General features: G+C 36.7%; 1 protein-coding gene across 6 annotated transcripts in view; it reads left to right on the forward strand.

Moving 5' to 3' along the window:
- Positions 1-21522, forward strand: part of LOC102159187 (uncharacterized) — a 122946-nt gene that overhangs the window by 12566 nt on the left and 88858 nt on the right. For 4 of the 6 annotated variants that reach the window (XM_084990260.1, XM_084990262.1, XM_084990261.1 and 1 more), the window contains exon 2: positions 3169-3266. In XM_084990260.1, coding sequence (XP_084846386.1) covers positions 3169-3202 — 34 coding nt within the window. In that variant the 3' untranslated portion in view covers positions 3203-3266. The remainder of the gene's footprint in view (positions 1-3168; positions 3267-21522) is intronic. The other 2 variants (XM_084990259.1, XM_084990258.1) reach the window with 1 other exon arrangement.

Here is a 21522-nt window from a genome sequence, read left to right on the forward strand (position 1 = left end):
ATATTTACATATATTAGAATGTATGGAATATTATTTCTCAAGGCAATGTCCTATTATAGATCACTTTTCCATTTTAGAGGCTCAATAAATTATGAAATGAATGATGTTAAGAGTTACCAAAAAGAATATGGAAAACATTGCCTGGCTAATCAAAAAAGAGATTTGCTTGAGGACCTAAGGAAAAGTGTGCTTATCTTAAATCACTTGGATTAAATATGTACGCCTGAAAAGATGGCCATGATTGTCTCATAATATCTCAAATAGGGAATCTGTACAAAGTATTTATTAAGAAAAGCAACTAACTCTGCTTTGAAAAGAATAATTGGTCCATTTAAAACCTTTTGTGTATCACTATTAGATATTATGTTTATTAAGAAACTATGACAAATGCAAGTGTTTCATAATGTTAGATGGAAAAGGAAGAATGTAAAATTGTATAAACATTGTGATGACAACCATGCTAAAATACTTACAGAAAAATCACTTGCTATATCTTATTACTTTTAAGTAGTTAAATGAGATAAAGTTGGGTATTTTTAATTACTCATGAAAATCTATTCTCTTCAGGACAGTGATGCTTTCTACTCACTTGCAACATTTAATGTTATTGAGCATATCCTGTGATTACAAGATCTGTTTTTCTGTAAGCAGTGAGTTGATAGCACACTCTGCAAAAAGAGGGCAAAATTCTCAGCACTACGTTGCCAGTCCACACATTTCCCCCCTTTGGCAGTCAGTTAAGTGCCTTTTCCCAGTGAGTGACTTCAAATGTGACTTCAGTATCCCTCTCAACATTTGCCTCTAACAATCATGTCTAGCACTGTGCCTGGTACATAGTAAACACTGAATACATTTTTATGGAGTGAGTAAACTTGGCACGCAAGATGGAATCTATTTTCGATCTCTGCCGTATGTCAAAGTAAATAACAGAGGGATTCACAAGATAAATGTTAAAGAGAGACATAGGAAAGAGAAAAAAATTCAAGAAAAATGTAAGATAAAATGTATCTGATTTTAAATGTAGTTCAACTTTTTAAGTAGAGAAGCATTAGAAGAAATCACAATGGAAAACAAATAAATGTATTGGATTACTTGAAAATCAAAATTGTATTTTAAACAATATTAAAAACTTAAAGCAGATAGGGTATTTGCATGGATTAAATAGAATGCATAAATTACACAGATTTAACAATTTTAAGTTATATGATTGCATGAATATTGCTAAAGAAACACTAGGATAATTAAAATTGCAAGGTTTATAAACAGAAGATAAACAGTAAATATGTGAGAAAATATTTGATCTCAGTAATTGAAGGAATGAAAACAATACTAATTAATAAAATTAGCAAGTTTTTAAATTTTAATTTTTTTGGCCACACCCACAGCATGTGGAAGTTTCTGGGCCAGGGATCAAACCTTTGCCATAGCAGTGCCTGGACCTTCTGCAGTGATAGCACTGGGTCCTTAATCCATTGTGCCACAATTTTTTTTAAAATTTACATTAAGATTGTCTTAGTATAGTAAAAACATTTTTTAATATAATGATTTTTATTTTTTTCCATTATAGCTGGTTTACAGTGTTCTGTCAATTTTCTACTGTACAGCATGGTGACCCAGTTACACATACATGTACACATTCTTTTTCTCACATTATCATGCTCCATCATAAGTGACTAGACGTAGTTCCCAGTGCTACACAGCAGGATCTCATTGCTAGTCCATTCCAAAGGCAATAGTCTGCATCTATTAACCCCAAACTCCCAATCCATCCCACTTCCTCCCTCTCCCCTCTTGGCAACCAGAAGTCTATTCTCCAAGTCCATGATTTTCTTTTCTGTGGAAAGGTTCATTTGTGCAGTATATTAGATTCCAGGTATAAGGGATATCATATGGTATTTGTCTTTCTCTTTCTGACTTACTCGCTCAGTATGAGAATCTCTAGTTCCATCCATGTTGCTGCAAATGGCATTATTTCGTTCTTTTTTATGGCTGAGTAGTATTCTGTTGTGTATATATACACCACATCTTCCTGATCTAATCATCTGTTGATGGACATTTGGGTTGTTTCCATGTCTCGGCTATTGTGAATAGTGCTGCAATGAACATACAGGTGCATGTGTCTTTTTCAAGGAAAGTTTTGTCTTGATATATGCCCAAGAATGGAATTACTGGGTCTTATGGTAGTTCTATGTATAGTTTTCTAGGGTACCTCCATGCGGTTCTCCATAGTGGTTGTACCAGCTTACATTCCCACCAACGGTGTAGGAGGCTTTCCGTTTCTCCACACCCTCTCCAGCATTTGTTATTTGTGGATTTATTAATGATGACCATTCTGACTGGTGTGGGGTGGTATCTCGTGATAGTTTTGATTTGCATTTCTCTAATAATCAGGGACATTGAGCATTTTTCATGTGCTTGTTGACCATCTGTATATCTTCCTTGGAGAAATGTCTATTCAGATCTTTTGCCCATTTTTCAATTGGGTTGTTGGCTTTTTTGCTGTTGAGTTATTTAGTATGGTAAAAATATTTTTTAAAAAGATGTACGGCAAAGGAAACTATGACTCAGTACACATTTTCTGGAAAGCAAATTGGCAATACGGATCAAACACTATAAAATATCCATGCCTTTTGATTTAGTAATGTCCCTTCTAGGAATCTATCCATAGAAAGTAATCTAGAACTCAAGATAACATTTTCGCATGCAAAGATAATCATTGCAAAGCTAGTTATTGTAGAGAAAAATAGAAAAAATCTAAAAGCTGAACTATTGGGAAATAGTTAAATAAATTATGGTGTAAATGGTATATAAAAACATTAACCAGCTGTTAAAACTGGTTGTCCTAACTTGGAATCCTCAAAGGGACCTTGAAAAAAGGATTTGTGTGAATGAGGGTTGTTAGGAAGAATCCCTATGAAAAATCAATATAGTTGCAGGAAGGATGGCAAACATGCAGCCCCACAGAAAATAGCTTTTGCTCAACATGCTGTATTCAGTCTACCAATTTAAATGTTAATCTCACCCAGAAGCGCCGTCACAGATGCACCCAGAGGTAATATTTAATCAAGTATCTATGTACCCTGTGGTCTAATTGTGTTGACACATAAAATTAACCATCATATGGAGGATGAAGAAAGGAATCAAAGACAATTCTCTTTTCTACCTTAGATCCTTGTATGAATGGTGTATCCATAATTTCTGAAGAGAATATGGAAAGAAGAAGAGACTTGAAGTACTGGTAAGAAGTTCAGGGCCTCACATGTTTTGTGAGTATCTTTGGACATCTGATTGTAAATACATGGCTTTGGGCTTGGAATGGAGGTACAGAATTGACTGCTGTCAGTATATAAGCTTTAGAAGGAAAGGATGAAATTCCTCCAGAGAAAGTAAGTATAGAAAGAAAGGGTAGAGGGTGAGGGATGAAACCCTGGAGGGTTATAAACATGAAAGGGCAGGAGAAAGTCAAGGGCACAGCGGCAAAATAACAGAATGAGACCAGGAACCAAAACTATCATCCACTGCCAAGAGGTCAAATGTGGTAAATACGAAAAATGTCTAATAGAAATAGCAAATAAGAGGTTTGGGTTATCTCTAGGGAGAAACGCTTGCAGAGGTGGGATGGATTGCAAAGTACCAGTGCAAAGAGATATGAACCATATACTTATCTTGTCAGCAGATTGATGGAAAGTGAAGAGATGACCCATGATGGAAATAGGTTAAAGAATGTTTTTCTAAAATGCTAAAGGGAAGATCAAGGATGGGAAGAGGAAAGTAGGAAATGAGGTCCTTGAAGAAGAATGAGATCCAGAAAGAAATAAGATCCATAATACATGAAAAGTTTGCTTTTAGACATGTTGGTGTTGTTACTGCCCATTCTTTTCTGATCCAAATAAACACATGGAAGTTTGTCATTACAATATTAAGTTGTATTCTATCATAAATGATGATTAAAAACATCTGTATTTTAGATGTTACCTTTGTATATAACATTAGGTCATTGCTTAATTTCATGATTTCAAAAAGTATCTATATCCAAATGGAAATTTGAAATTACTGTGTAAACTCTAACGACCTATATAACTGTCAGCAGTAATGTCATTGGGAACAATTCAAAATAAATATAATTTCTTTCCTTTATTCTTTACCTAAATAATATTATGTCCCAGGGCATGTGTTTCTTTTATAAGAGATTGACAAAATTCTACTTTCTTGCCTTTCTTTCTTTTAATTTTTTTTTTCAAAATGCCTCCCAAATATCTGCTTTACTTTCTATCATATGGTCCAGTTTTTTTCTGCACTGCTCGAATGTTCTTTTCATAATTCTCTGGTTTGCCAATTTCTGCCTTTTGAATCTATCCTAGACCTATAGCCTAAATGTAATTTTTCTCAAACACTGATTGCAACTTTACCCCAATTAGAAGAATTATTACTATGACTGAGCTTAAATTATTTTTTGGTATTTTACGACATGGTTATAACCTTTAATTATCAATTTAACTCAAGTGGCCATGATTACATTTACTTGAATTAGCCATAGGCCTGAAGCTGGAGTGCATTCTTTGGATTGTATTATGTAAAGTATCGATAGATCATCTTATTCCTCTGCCCCTTATTCAGTTATACTTGGCCCTCAGAAGCCTAGGTTTTGCATTGCATTCATGTGTTTAGAGAGGAGCTCAGAGAAGTTCTCTTTTCACTGAATTGTGAGTAGAAAATGACATACTGACATACTGTGGAGCACAAGCCAAGTAAAGAAGCAAACTTCCCACAGAGTCATGACATGGCCCCATCTGTAATTCTGGGTGTAACTGTGGTCTCATGTCAAGTCTTTACTCTGGAGGAGTTAGATAGGACTCCTTCCCAGAACTTCTGAGAATAGTCATGTCAGTTGAAGGTCCCGATGCCAAGTGTCTACCTGATGATCATTGGCCTAGACTCATAGGAGTCCCTTCTCCCCAGCAGCTGCCTGGCTTGCCACGGTTCACTTAGAAGAGGCCATATTGCTCTTTGACAAAGCAGTGTCTTAATCTGGAAGACCAGGATCCACTTTGATAATCCTGTGACTAGTAGCAAATTAAACTATGTTGGGTTTGCCCTGTTGGTAGAGTTGTGAAAATGTTTTATGCACTTTAGAAAGAGTTCCACTTAAAACGTGTTGAAATAGAAAATTTTGTGTGGAAAATGATAATTGTCTGATATCTGAGAAGAAAACCAGCTGGGCTAATTTTCTCTCGATGACTGACCAGACGCAAATCACCAGATGTGCATTTCTATATTGGAAAGCTAAATGAGTTTCAAACTTGATAATTTTCAAGGAGCAATTATGTCTGAGGTGAGTTCAGGAAATCATCCATCTCATATACTTCTGATTCTAATCTTCCATTGTGATAGACCAGAGAAGCCCCATTTCACCTAGGAATAAACTGGGGCCCTGGGAAAATGCAGTAGAAGGTGCGACATTTTAGAGACAAGGGCCTGAGAGAGAAAATGCTATTTCTCAGGGTGGCCTTTGGGGGAAGAGTGGCTTTACTGTTGTGAGTGTGCCTAAAGGTCTTCTTCCTTTTGTTTATTTCTTTTAGCTTCTATGTACTCTTCTGTGTTAGGATTAATAAATTACTCTTTGCTTAAGCACTTCATGTAAGAGCCTATTTTCCCCATAGCCTGGAACAATGCCACCACTACCACAAGATGAAACAAGCATGAAAGACTGAGAAGTATGGCAATGAAGCAACATTCTGCTTTATTTTCTTTGCTCTTTAGATAATAATGACTCTGGGGAAGGAAGAGAAACTCCAGAACTACTTTGTTTTCTTCAAAGCCTAAGCCTTAGGAGAAAAAGTAAGACAAGACACCTTTCAGACAGAGGAGCCACAAAACAAACCAGCCCTGTGCCTTTATTTTATTATATTGATGATACCGAGTTCCAAAATTACTTTAAAAAAAAAAAAAAACAGCTATGGGTAGTGGATAGGAAAAAAACCCTTAGTGGTGTCACTTAAATGAAAACTTTAGTTTGTTTATATACATTTCTGGTTACATTTCCCCTTGAAGAATGCAGAATTTTAATGCAAAAAAATGCAAAAGGGAAAAAAAGCAGATGAAAATCCTCTAGATCCTTTCTCATCATGCAATAGAATAAATAAAAGGGCATGTCTTTTTAACTTTTGGACATAGATGAGTAAAGAATTACTGAGATTTACTATTGGTTGATGTGCTAATTTTCAGTAATAAAACAAAACAAACACCAACCTTTGGACTGTCAGTGAGAACACTTAGAATGAAACTAAGTGGCTGGCGATGTAGTTTCAGATGAACACCTAGGCCATGGAAGGCAGGAAAGGAAAGCGGGGTGGAGGATTTTCTCTAAGAGCATAATCTTGCCAGGTCAAGTCCCTCTTCTCCAAGCTCACCCACATCTAGGCTCCTGTCCTAAACATGAGCTCTTCCAGTTTTGGCTTGCCCACCTCCATCCAACTGCACACTCTGTGACCTTGAATAAGCAATTTCACCTTTCTTGTCCTTGGTGATATGCCTGTTGTTATGGACTGAATGTTTGTATCCCCCAAATTAATATATTGTGTCCCTAATCCCATTTATGACTCTATTTGGAGATAAAGACTATGAGGAGGTTCACTGAAGTCATCAGGGTGAGGCCCTAATCCTATAGCACTGGTGCCCTTATTTAGAGGAATTGACACCAGAGCCTTCTCTCTGCCTCGTGAGGACACAGTGAGAAGGCAGCCTTCTGCAAACCAGATGTGAGCTCTCACCAGAACTGAATTTGCAGGCAACTTGATCTTGGACTTCCCAGTCTCCAGGGCTGTGAGAAATGTTTGTTGTTTAAGGCATCTAGTTTATGGTAGTTCAATAGAGTGACCTGGGATGACTAAGATGACTGTAAGATGAAGAAAATGAGGTAGATGATCTCTTAGGCCTTTTTAACACTAACATTTTAAAATTGAAGTTAGAGATTTGAAACAATATTTAAATATCATCCTTTGTCTCTTCTTAGCTGAAAATATGTGTGTGTGTGTGTATACGTATATGTCTCTAGATCCTTCTAGACACTGTTGTGATTCCTCATGAATTCTCTAAATGTCCATATTCTCTTACACAGATTTGCCATCTCTGAGTAGAATGTACGGGCCCTTAAAGTGTCTCTTATTACTCAATCATATCTTTTCCATATTCAAACTACTTTTGATTTGCTACTTTTGCTACTTTTGATTTCAGCTGGACCAGTCAACACTGTAAGAACTGTCATGGACATGTTAAAGAATAGGATCTAGAGGCCAGCATATGATAGCAGAAAAGCTTCAGAAGTATGGATGATTTTAGGACAATTAATACATAAATTGATATAGTTTAATATAGATATAATTATAACTAAAATACTATTCATGCCACTATATTTTTCTCACAATTTTTTGATGCTTATTAGACATATGAGCCTTGATAGCTAGAATTCCCTCAGAGTCCATGAAACAAATCTCCCCTTCATGATTAGGTAGTTTATTTTGAATTACTGCTGGCGAGGCTTGGAGCTATGATTATTCTCCTTTGAATCTTGAATGAATGAAAGAAATCCAATTTGAGTTTTTTTAAATGAAATTTATACCATGATTTAACATGAAAAAATGTTAGTTGTAATATTAAAACCTTAATATGTGCTATTGAAAACTTAATATACTTAATAAAACCTATAATATAGGACTGAATATAAGTTCTGTAATAGCAGAATGCCTGTTTTTTATTATCAACAATATTTTCAAAAACAGCTCCAAAGCCTTTTTTGGAAATAGGTAGGAATATATGCTCTTGTGTGTTTATTTATACAAATATGTATTATTATTTCAGCATCTGTTCTTGTGTCATTTTTTTTTGGTAGAAAAAGTGAGGGGTAAATTATTGACCCTAGCCTGAAGCCAGTAAGTCCAAGAGTTAGGCCAGTCAGTTGAGCTGCTCAATGCATTTATTTCCACCCTCCAATATCATCATTATTTAGAGGTTGAACCTTCGTGTTGGGAATTTTAATATAGAGTAGCTGCATGACTGATTTTTGAAAGACAAGGACTCTATATCACTCCATAAAGTTTTAATAGGACAGTATGTGCGCTTGCATGGTAAACTCTTGGCTATTTACTTTTTGAGAATGGGGGAGTCAAGTCTTCTAGATGCCAAGAAAGAGTCTTCTCAGTGGCTAGCTGGTTCCAGAAGAAATCAGTTGATAATCCCTGACAGGTTTATTGAGGAGGATTGTTTGCGCCTTCATCATACAGGTACCAGCAGCTTGAACTTTCAAATACTCAGCTGCATGACTTCAGAGATGTTTGACCTAAGACAATTTATTCTTTTCTGTTCTATTATATAGTTTCCCAGTGTAATACCAATAGCTATTTTACCTTCCTGTTATTGATAGACTGATATTATTTCCTATATGTACTACTTCATGAGTCAAAATGAACATCCATTTTATCTCCTTTTGGGGAAAAAAAAGGAACAATTTTCAACCATCTCTCTTAATGACAATACATGAGAGATGAGCTTTTACTGAACTCCAAGAGGTGTATGACCAGGTCTGTTTTGTTGAATAGGTGATGAATAAATTCACAAATCCCTTATATACTGCTCTCTCCCCTATGATCTCCAACAGTTTCTCCTGCTAGCCCTCTGTGAAGTCCCACCAACACTTTTTTTTAACCTGAGATTTGCCAGTTTGACCAAAGGGAACAGGGTCACCCATTCTCTTTAATCTATCTTATCCTATTTATAATAATACCTGCATTGAGATTTGAAGTACAGATTGTAAAGTACACTCACATTCTTCTCATTGAATCCTCACAACCACCTCCAAGAGTAGCTTACATGGTTAGATTATGCCGTCCCTTAGCACCTACATTACCTCTGCAGGATTTCCCGTTTAATATCTATCTGTGTGCCTTGCAGTGCTTAGCAGACAGTTTCTGTTCCATCAGTACTTGCCAACGGAATGGATGACTTGGTGAATGAATGACAGTTTCTACCCTCATTTCATATTTGAAAAAACTGAGACTTGGAGCATCTGAGTAACTTGCCTCAATTCAGAGTTAAACATAGGCTGAATCAGAGCTCAAATTCTTCTAGATTTCAAGCCTTTCCTTTTCCCAGCCCAGCCACTAGACTGCAGAGAAAGTACCAAGACAAATTTCTCAAACAAATAGAATTGAGAGAAGCCAGACAGGAAGTATGATTGTCGGTTAGTTTCCTAGGGCTGAGGAAACAAAGTACAGCAAATGAGGGGGTTGAAAATAATAGAAAGTTATTCCCTCATGGAAGGAAGTTCATGGAGACTGGAAGCTCAAACAAGGTTCCTTCTTGGGGACTCAGAGGGAGACCCTATTCTTTTTTTTTTTTAAACAGTTATCAACTAAAGTACATTTATTATTGACATAACACTTATATTTACTCCATTACCTGTATTCCAGTTGTATTCATTTGTTTACCATTGTCCTTTAAAGCACTTTTAAATTATTTTCCATTATGGTTTATTACAAGATATTGAATATAGTTCTCTGTGCTACACAGTAGGACCTTGTTGTTTATTTTATACACAGTAGCTGGCATCTGCTAATCCCCAAATCCTAATTTATCTCCCCTGCCACTTTCTCCTTTGGTAACCATAAGTTTGTTTTCTATGTGTAAGTTTGTTTCTGTCTTATAAATATGTTTGCAAATATTTTACATTCCACATATAAGTGATATATGGTATTTACCTTTCTCTTTCTGACTTCACTTAGTATGATAATCTCTAAGTCCATGCATGTTGCAGCAAATGGCATTATTTCATTTCTTTTGTGGCTGAGTAATATTCCATTGTACCATATCTTTGTTCATTCATCTGAAAATGGACATTTAGGTTGCTTACATGCCTTGGCTATTATAAATAGTGCTGCTATGAACATAGGATACATGTATCGTTTCAAATTATAGTTTTCTCTGAATATTTGCCCAAAAGTGGGATTGTTGGATATCATAACTCTAGTTTTCATTTTTAAAGGAACCTCCATTCTGCTTTCCCCAGTGGCTACACCATTTTATATTCCTGCTAACAGTGTAGGAGGATCCCTTTTCTCCACACCTTCTCTAGTGTTTATTATTTGTAGATTTTTTAATGTAGATTTTTTAATGTGGTGATTTTGACTGCTGTGAGGTGATACCTCATTGTAGTTTTGATTTGCATTTCTCTAATAATTAATGAAGTTGAGTATCTTTTCATGTGTCTATTGGCCAACTATATGTCTTCTTTGGAGAAAGGTCTATTTAGATCTTCTGTCCATGTTTTGATTGGATTTTGTTGTTGTTATTGAGTTGTATGAGCTGCTTGTGTTATTTTGGAAATTAAGCCTTTGTCGGTTGCATTGTTTGAGAGGGAGACTCTATACAGTGGCTCTCTTCTTGCTTCTGGTGGTTGCTGGCAGTCCTTGGCTCATAGCTGCATCCCTCCAGTCTCTGCTTCTGTCTTTATGTGGCTTTCTAATCTGTTCATCTTCGTGTGCTTTGTTCTTCTTAGAAGGACACCAGCGGTTGGATTTAGAGCTCACTCTAATCCAATACAACCTCATCCTAACTTTTACCTTAATTACATCTCAAAGACTCTTATTTCCAAGTTAGATCACATACATGGGTACCAGGGGTTAGGACTTCAGCATTTCAACATATCTTTTGTGGGGTGGGGGCACAATTCACACCACACCAGGATTTTTTTTTTAAAGGACCTGATATGTAAGTGATTTAAATATGGTTGAATTCTTTCCACAATTAACATAGAACTAAGGTTATAACTTTATTAAATCACTTAGTACAATATTTCCTCATGTGTTTTTTTTTTTTTAACACTAGTCTGCAGGATATTAAGAAGTACTATGTAGAGGGAAAACAGCTTTAAGAAACAGTAGGTCAAAGAACGTTAAATAGCCTTCTGGCTACAGGACTCCTCAGAGCTTTTGATATGCCAGAGTGCATTGTGAAGATGGGGTATGTTTCCCAAACTGATACAATAACCGAATATTTTTTAACTTGAGTGCTGTCTCACGGAACGTCCTTTATGAGACCCTGATTTCACAGATAACATTATGTCATAACTATCTGTTTACAAATCTGTCTCAGTAGGTTGTAAGCTTCTGAAAGACAGAATCCATATTTCACTCACTCATTTTGAATCCTCAGAAAATGCTTAACATCTGACAGCTATAGGGCCATGTAGTCGTATAGGGTACAAATAAATGTTGCTTCCTGGACTTGTGCCACCCAACCACACTGGACACACAGCGTAGTATTTTATCAGTTAGGATTCTTTTGAGCCATGTCACAAATCCTGACCGCTCATCCTTGACCATAAAGGGGTTACTTTTTCTGAGATGATAAGAAATTTGGATGCACAGTTGCTCCAAGGGAATCATCAAGGACACAGATCATCTTGTTTCAAGCTTCTGTAAAAGGAGGTTTTCATCTCAATTTTGCAAAATGGCTTTTTCACAGCTGGCCACTACTTCTGGGCTCCAGACAGAAAGGGGAAGTCTGTTCTTTCTTTTTCTCTCCTCTCTCGCTCTTTATTTTTTCTTTCCTTCCTTCTTTCTTTCTTGCTCTCTCTCCCTTCCTCCCCACCCTTCTCTTTCTTTTTTTCTTCTTTTAACATTAACTTTCCTAGAAACTGCACCAAGCATTTCAGCCTATATTTTGTTGTCCAGAAGCAAGTCACACAGTCTCTTTCGGGTGCAAGGGAGTCTAAGAAGGTGTACTTTAAGGCTTATTGTTGAGACAAAAAAAAAAAAAAAGGGTCCCATTGGTGAGGAAAAAAAAGAGAAAAGGTTTTGAGTAGCAGGGACTTCTATCCTCTGCAATATAGGTTTGTTTGTTATTATTGTTATTGTTAACTGTGCTGGAGTTGTGGCTAGTGCTGACTTATTTGTAGAAAAAAAGATTTTTTTAATTTCATATTTTTATGTTTTAAATTCCATAAAGAAGAAATTTGTTTCAATAGTCACTTAAGCTGTTAGGTTATATAACCTACTAGTAATAAACTATTTTGATGGGGGAGAAAAATGTGTTGGAGACTATCCCAGGAATTCTGGACCCAGAATAGTAGGCTAATTGAGTGCTTATGCAATCATTGGATAAACTCACAGTACAACTGAATAAGAAATAAATATATAACTGCAAAATATTCCATTGATTCATTGTACTGGGAAACCAGTATTAACTTACTGCTTCCTATTGATTCAGCACCAATAAATACAGCATTTCAATGGGACTTTGATTCCATAATGATTCAGTTTCCAACATCTATAGAAATTTTATATCAGCCAGCAAAACAACTAGCAGTCCTTGAGCCATGCTTTTATGATGTTTGCTTCACAAAGTTGGTGCCTGTTCCCTCTTAGATACAGCTATACTCAAATTAAAATCATGCTATGTTTGCGAAGTAACAGGGCAGCAACCAAGATTGAAATTGTGGAAAAAAAAAATTCCAAAGTGTCTCTGAATAATAGGAAGCAGGAACTCAGAAATAGAAACTGCTTTCTGCTGTGATCACACCAGTGCAGCCGTTAGAGATTTTTCCATAGATTTGGGGAGTGCAGGAGATGCAAATTAAAAACAAATAACTGTGGCAGCAGTGCCATGACTTTTTCTGTCACATTTAATTAGTCAGACGTTTGGAAAACTTAAGACTTTCATATAGCTGCTTTATTTGTCTTTCATTCTATTCTTAGCCTTCCTGTTCCTATTTAGAAGGTAGGTCTCCTTCAGTTTTTAAAAAAATCTTAATATCGAGACAATCGAGGAACTGTATGTGATTAAACAAGATGCTGTAGCACCTCTGACTCTCCAACATGAAGCAAGTGAGACTGACCTCATTCTCCTCCAGCTGTCAGCTCATAAAATCCTATTTTTAGGGAAAGAATGCAGAAGCTTTTACCTCTTTCACATCTTCCAAAGATTATGGGATTGGAAAGAGTATAACCCACACCCCCCAACTCACTAAGACCGGACCCAGATACTTAGTCAAACCTCAGTTTCTAACTCTGTGGCCTAATTCCCTGATAGACAACACGGTACCACTGTTTCAATTCCTTCAGCTTCTAAATAAAGCCCGGTATATTGTATATTGTGCTGAGGACGTGCTAGGCCTTAAACTCCTAGGTTGCTCTTCTTGGCCCTTTTTTCATTTCTCCCTGCCTGAGGGCCTTTGCATAGGCTGTTCTTTTTGCCTGGATCATTCCTCTCTCCTATTTCCTTTCCTCTAACATACCCTTCAGGTCTCCTTTAAAATTTCATTAGCATACTCTGAGTTCCTGTTGTGGCTCAGCAGGTTACAAACCCGACTAGTATACATGAGGATGAAGGTTTAATCCTGGCCTCACTCAGTGGATTAAGGATCTGGCATTGCTGCAAGCTGCAGTGTAGATTGCAGATGCAGCTCAGTTGCTGTGGCTGTGGTACAGGCCGGCAGCAGCGCCCTTATTTGACCCCTAGCCTGGGAACTTCCATATGCCACAGGTGTGGCCATAAAAAAAAAAAAAATTTCATTGGCATACTAGATGAGTTTTTTCTCAGTGATGTGTTCCTGAATACACTTCCACCTTACTTGTCATATTTATAATTATTAATAATTACTAAATTTTTTTTTTTGTCTTTTGTCTTTTTAGGGCCACAGCCGAGGCATATGGAGGTTCCCAGGCTAGGGATCTAGTCGGAGCTGTAGCCGCCGGCCTACACCACAGCTACAGCCACACCAGATCCAAGCTGCATCTGAGACCTACACCACAGCTCATGGCAACGCCCGATCCTTAACCCACTGAGCTAGGCCAGGGATCAACCCGCAACCTCATGGTTCCTAGTCAGATTTGTTTGCGCTGTGCCAGGGCAGAAACTCTGAATTCCTAAATTTTTTGACTGATATCTTATATTCTTCCTTGGGTGCAATATAGCAGAAGCAGGATTGAAAGAGGAGGAATAGAGAACTGTGGAGCCGATCCAGTGCTGGGTTTCCATTTCTATTTTGACTCTTTTTTTTTTTTTTTTTTTTAGCATTTATCTTTTTTTTATTACTCAATGAATTTATTACATTTATAGTTGTACAATGATCATCACAATCCAGTTTTATAGGATTTCTATCCCACACCCCCAGCGTATCCCCCCACCCCCCATCTGTCTCCTTTGGAAACTATATGACAACCTCTTACATGATGCCTTTTCCTACCCGATTTTTTGTGCCCCAGTACTGAATACTTGTTCTCCTATCAAACCCTTCAGCACTGGCTGTTCCCATACCCTAGGAATAGAGTCTAGTCATCTATTAATGAAAATTAATTGTCTTTTCCAGCCATTATTCTGGTGGTCTCTACCTACATATGAGATGGAGAAGCAACTTACTTTGATAATCATTTTAGTGCCTAGAGGGGTACCACATTGGAATAAAATGATAGCATAAAGACTATAGATATAAATTTATAAGTTATGCAGTTTATAAAGCATGTCATAATGAAATTCTGTATATTGTTTAAAGCAATGTCTCAAATACTGAAGCTACAGGTATAGAATTAAAGCTAGAGAACCGAAATATTATAACAGGATGTGGAAGAGAAGCAAGACATGATATTAGTGGAGATGCATTATTTTTAGCACTTGCTTGGGGCATAGTCATGTCTCTCTGCAGTATACAGAAGTTTGTAAAATGTTCTTAACTTCTAAATCTTAAACTCTATGAATGAAGTGCCTATTCAAAAATAAAACTAAAAATAGGAAAAATTAAAAATGCTAAGAATGTTTTATTTTTAACTTTTTGATTAACAAATACATTTTTAAGTTTGTTGCATAAATATTTTATATTCTTGGAAGATGATTTTTTGAAATTATAAATATATTTTTAAAATATATGTTTTTTTAATTTTTTAAAAATTTTCCCACTGTACAGCAAGGGGATCAAGTTATCCTTACATGTATACATTACAATTACATTTTTTTTCCCCACCCTTTCTTCTGTTGCAACATGAGTATCTAGACAAAGTTCTCAATGCTATTCAGCAGGATCTCCTTGTAAATCTATTCTAAGTTGTGTCTGATAAGCCCAAGCTCCCGATCCTTCCCACTCCCTCCCCCTCCCATCAGGCAGCCACAAGCCTTTTCTCCAAGTCCATGGTTTCCTTTTCTGAGGAGATGTTCATTTGTGCTGGATATTAGATTCCAGTTATAAGTGATATCATATGGTATTTGTCTTTGTCTTTCTGGCTCATTTCACTCAGGATGAGATTCTCTAGTTCCATCCATGTTGCTGCAAATGGCATTATGTCATTCTTTTTAATGGCTGAATAGTATTCCATTGTGTATGTATACCACTTCTTCCGAATCCAATCCTCTGTCGATGGACATTTGGGTTGTTTCCCTGTCCTGGCTATTGTGAATAGTGCTGCAATGAACATGTGGGTGCATGTGTCTCTTTTAAGTAGAGTTTTGTCCAGATAGATGCCCAAGAGTGGGATTGCGGGGTCATATGGAAGTTCTATGTATGGATTTCTAAGGTATCTCCAAACTGTTCTCCATAGTGGCTGTACCAGTTTACATTCCCACCAGCAGTGCAGGAGGGTTCCCTTTTCTCCACAGCCCCTCCAGCACTTGCTATTTGTGGATTTATTGATGATGGGCATTTTGACTGGTGTGAGGTGGTATCTCATGGTAGTTTTGATTTGCATTTCTCTTATAATCAGCGATGTTGAGCATTTTTTCATGTGTTTGTTGGCCATCTGTATATCTTCTTTGGAGAAATGTCTATTCAGGTCTTTTGCCCATTTTTCCATTGATTGATTGGCTTTTTTGCTGTTGGGTTGTATAAGTTGTTTATATATTCTAGAGATTAAGCCCTTGTCAGTTGCATCATTTGAAACTATTTCCTCCCATTCTGTAAGTTGTCTTTTTGTTTTTTTTATGGTTTCTTTTGCTGTGCAAAAGCTTTTCAGTTTGATGAGGTCCCATGGGTTTATTTTTGCTCTAATTTCTATTGCTTTGGGAGACTGACCTGAGAAAATATTCATGATGTTGATGTCAGAGAGTGTTTTGCCTATGTTTTCTTCTAGGAGTTTGATGATGTCCTGTCGTATATTTAAGTCTTTCAGCCATTTTGAGTTTATTTTTGTGCATGGTGTGAGGGTGTGTTCTAGTTTCATTGCTTTGCATGCAGCTGTCCAGGTTTCCCAGCAATGCTTGCTGAAGAGACTGTCTTTTTCCTATTTTATGTTCTTGCCTCCCTTATCAAAGATTAATTGACCATAGGTGTCAGGGTTTATTTCTGGATTCTCTATTCTGTTCCATTGGTCTGTCTGTCTGTTTTGATACCAGTACCACCCTGTTTTGATGACTGTGGCTTTGTAGTATTTCTTGAAGTCTGGGAGAGTTATGCCTCCTGCTTGGTTTTGGTTTCTCAGGATTGCTTTGGCAATTCTGGGTCTTTTGTGGTTCCATATAAATGTTTGGATTGTTTGTTCTAGTTCTGTGAAAAATGTCCTGGGTAATTTGATAGGGATTGCATTGAATCTGTAGATTTCTTTGGGTAGTATGGCCATTTTTACAATATTGATTTTTCCAATCCAGGAACATGGAATATCTTTCCATTTCTTTACATCTTCTTTAAAAATATATGTTTTGAAGATTGGCTTCAGGGAGTCAAGATAAAAATATGTTATGTATGTGACAATGGGGATGATGAAACCACAATCAGTACACATTCGTGTAAATTGTGAGGACCTTGCTGAGAGCACAGTTAGAGAACTACTGCTCAGACAGCTGGTCTCATGAAGCTCTCCCCTTCTCCTGTGGCAATTCTGATTTTATCATCATGGTTCCATGATTAAAAAGTTGTGGTTTTTCAAGAGTTTTTTCCCTTTGATCCATTTGATTTGCACAATGTTTTTATTATTCTTTACCCTTAAAACAGCTTCCCACACAATTATTTTTTATTACAAAGGAATTTAACATTTTAGAAATCTCTCTATGACTGACTATGTCTGTTTTTATTATGACCATAATGGATGTGCATGTTCCAGTCAATATTTCTGTTTTAAAGTTTGGTGGATGTTCAATGCATTCAAAGAATGCTCCCGATTGCGTTAATGCAATCCATTTACAAAATAGCTGCACTTTACAGTCAATACCTCAATATTAGTTTCCAGATAAATCCTCTAAATGAGAAAGTTGAGCTTCCTTTTGTACATTGCAAAAACTCTCAAGAGTCGTAATGACTTCAAATAGTTTTGAAGCTATACCTGGTTTTTTGTTTGTTTGTTTCCAGTTTATGTAGAAAAAATGGTTGATTCCTTACAAATTGTAAGTTGAGTGGGAAATTTCCTCTACTTAGACTGAGAATCAATTTGTGAGAAAATATTACATCTCTTAGTTTAGTGTTTGTATATTTGAAATGTGGCTCTTATTTGGCTCTTAATATCACATGGGATTTATATCACACCAAATATGTATGACACCAAATCCCACTTTTGTAATGACAACATGCAGGGGGCAAAAAAATCACATGTATTTGCATTTGACTACTAGAGTATGGAGGTTCATGACTACTAAAATAGTTGTTTCTTGCTAATATACTTTAAGTGAAAGCACAAAGAGTGGACACATCTTCCAGAATGTTATGTTATAGTAAATTATGGTTTATTGGCCACTCTGCTAACCTAGTATTCTCTGAATAGTGACATTTGTGTTTTGGCAGTAATAAGTTAAATTGTGTTAATTGTCATTTATTATTATGACTCTGAAAATGTATGAAATTTTGCTATCCTCTCTGGCTTATCAAAGAATATTAAATTATATTTACCAAGTCACCTCAGTGTGCAGAAAATATAATTCTTTGGAAATATTTGCTGTCTATGTAATGTAGACAATAATCCTTTACTTATCAGAAAACTTATTCCTAGGCAATTTAAAAGAAACCTTGGAATTTGCGGTCACTTTCCACTTCAAGTACTTCTTTACAGCTTGTTGAAATTCCTGACATGCTAATTATTATAGTATATGACTAACTTATTTTCCTTTTAGTCATATATTATGTGGAAAACAAAGTTAAAGTGAAAAATTTGAATAGTTTTCTATTTAGGAAAACCCCAAATGATGAAGTTTGTTAAGTTATTTGATCCCCTTTGCAGTATCATTATTTGTGACTTTTTTCTTCTAACACAGGAACTTAAAAGTGAATGAGAAATAATTGGAATTTTCTAAGTGTGAAAAATAGACTCTCTGAAAAATCTTAATTAGGGCTAAGTTTATTTTTCAAGGTATTTAAAACCAAGAAGAACATATTAGGTTTAGTATTAAAAATAGGTAATCCAGGAGTTCCCATCGTGGCTCAGTGGAAAGGAATCTGAGTAGTATCTATGAGGATGCAGGTTCGATTTCTGGCCTCACTCAGTGGGTTAAGGATCTGGCATTGCTGTGGCTGTGGTGTAGGCCAGTAGCTACAGCTCTGATTTTACCCCTAGCCTGGGAACCTCCTTATGCCACAGGTGTGGCCCTAAAAAGACAAAAAGAAAAAAAGAAAAAAGAAAAAAAAAGGTAATTAATCAGTGAATATACCTAAATCAGGATATGCAGAAGATCTTGCCCATAGTGATAAAGGGCCAGACTCCCTTCTGTTTTGCTTAGAAATAAGTACATAGGTTGAACTTTAGGTTAACTAAACTCCAAGTGTTAAATCCATCATCTTTCAAGCCCCTGAATTCATTTTCCCAATTGAGTTAACCTTCTTCACTTAACAAGTGCTCAGAGGCCCAATGGAATTTACACTGATCAAAGCAAGGCTGGCAACCAAACAGCCTCAGTTTCAATACAAGAAGCCAGAGGCAGAATCCAAGTTCCTGGTGCGTTTTGTACTTTGCACCATCCAGCAGGGCAGACATTCTTCTCCAAATGTACCTTAAAGCAAAAGAAGGGATGGCACATTACCATATTGCACCTGGCTGGAATCCAGGGGAAATGTAAACCAAGCTGACAGGATGGGTAACAAGCCTGACTAACTTGTTTGGGTCCCAGGATTTACTCTTTCAGTGAAAATTATTAAAAGTTGGAATGTATCTCTGGCACAGTTTCAACTGTTTTCTGTATTCATTCTTACTTCATTTTGTCCTGGCTTGTGATGTATTACATAACCTTAAACTTGATTTAAACTTGAGAAAGCTCAGATCTGGAGATTCTTTCAGAGTTTGTTTCAGGAGATGAGACTGATGAGAGTCATAGAGCGTATCCATTCGTAGTAGATTCCAACCCCAGCTCTGCCAAATCCAGGCCTGGCAAGTGTAACCCTCCAAGTTCCTCACCTTCCATGGAGAATGTTACTGGATGCTCAAAACTCAGATATGCTTGAAGCACTTGGCACATAGTAAGGACTCAGTAATAATTGTCCTGAACCTCTTTCTTCCTTTTCGCTTTCTCCTTAAAGTAACACAAGTCTAATAATATCAGATTTTCTGTTTTTGTCTTCCTTGGTTACTTTTCTCACTCTGTTCTTTTCCTCCTTCTCTGAAACTGAGCTGGCGCTTGGTAATACATTATTTTATGTGGAGGTGATCCTTTGTGTATTCTGCCAACTCCCTAAATGTTGATACCTCTCAATAGAAAGCAATTGGCTTACCAAAGAACTGATATCTTAGCATCAGGAAATGACCTTTGCATCTTATTTTTAAAATAAAAGTGGTTTTTATTTTGCTGATATGTATGCTGTTCTGTGTGTCAGTTTGTATATTCTGACCCAAGTTTCCTTTTTATCATGGATTTTAGTCCATACATTTTACCTTTTCTGAAATGGTATTATTATAAATGTTCAATGTTTCAATGGGACAGTGGTGGGATGAAAAGGCAGAGAATGATGTTACTGGAGAATGACAAGTTAAATTTTCTTCTCTTAGTCTGTGAATCTAGCATTTGCTTTCTCCGTCTAAGGAAGGAAAAATATCTTCCCTCTCTCTGTTTTCAAAAAAAAAGAGCTCCTAAACATATTGAACTGTTCACTGCTGAAACAATCAGAAAAGGAGTGAAACTGTAAAGTTCACATGTATTGGGCTTACTGTCTATGAAGCAGTGTCATAAAGACTGCACATGAGTTACCTCGTTTATTTCACAAAAACCCCATCATCATCCCGTTGTTATAGATGAAGAAGTGAGAAACGAATATGTTAAGACTCCTTGTCTTACAGAAGTGTCAGAGCCAGGGTCTGAACCTTAGCGTCACGTAGTCTGGGTGCTAAGGACTGCTTCCCTGCTTCATATTGTGTGACATGGACTCAGTGAGGGCAGTGATCAGTCGCTGGCTCTTAAAACTGTGCGACTCACCAGATGCACCAGCCTGACCTCAGGCGGCCTCATCTTAGACCTACCAAGTTAAAATTTGTATTTTACAAGATCACTAAGATGCATATTAAGGTTGGGGAAGCACAAGCCTAAAGCATTCTTTCTGAAATCATATATACATTTTGCATGTGATATAGGGTGAAAAAAATCACAGAATTTTAGATCTCAAAGGGATTAAGATTTAGAGACAACACAATTCAATGTCTTCTTTTTATAAATGTTGAAAATGAGTTACATGGTGGTTAAATGTATATTTAAGAATAAATAAATTCTTAAGAATTCAATACACATTTTTGCTCAGTGGTGTGGGAATACAAAGACACATAAGTCCTGCTCTCTGTGAGCCCAGGGGAAGAGATGAATAAGTGCATGGAATTTATGGGTGCTATATGATATAACCACATATACATACATACTCTATATGATAGAGCACAGACGTCGGGATGGAGATTAGGAGAGATATTACACACATGGTATTGGAGCTGAGTCTTGAAAGATCGATAGGTATCAACCTAAGGTACTGGAATTGAGCCTTTTCATTTGCAGCCAGGCCAATGAATGTATCTGTCAAGTCCTCAATTTATTCAGAGAAAGGAAATATTTAGAGGTGTGGCTCTCAAATTTGCCTTCACATAGTATCACCTGGAGAACTTTTAGAATACCTACTCTGGAGTCCACCTCAGTGTTACTGATTTAGTTCACCTAGGAAGAGATCTGAACATTGGTTTATGTTCTGCAGGTGATTCTAGTGTCCACACAAGGCCCTTTGTGCCTGGCTTCCTTTTTTACTGTCTGTATCTTCTGACCATTTCATCTAATTACTGACCCAACTTTCTGCCCTGGACTTAAGACTTACTCTTGTCATGAATCACTGCTTGTTATCTCTTGGATCCTGATCTAAGTCTCACAGTAAATGCCATATTAATGTAATCCCTATGAGCATGGAGTGCTCTTTCTGTAAATCCCTACATGTTGGGACCAGAGCCAGCCTACAATCAGAGAAGTGAGCATTATAACTGCCTGAGAATAGGCCCTCCTAATCTCTAACTACTCTGTAGACCTGACCACAGTATAAGAGGTCATAATTTTCTCCTCCCAAGTAAATAAAATGTCAGAAGATTTTCTTGTACGTTTTTTTTTTAA

This window comes from Sus scrofa, chromosome 13 (assembly GCF_054392235.1).
Source record: "Sus scrofa isolate SSC_HxYL_T2T_F1_AM1 chromosome 13, Sscrofa_HxYL_maternal_Yorkshire_Landrace_v2.0, whole genome shotgun sequence".
NCBI lineage: Eukaryota > Metazoa > Chordata > Mammalia > Artiodactyla > Suidae > Sus > Sus scrofa.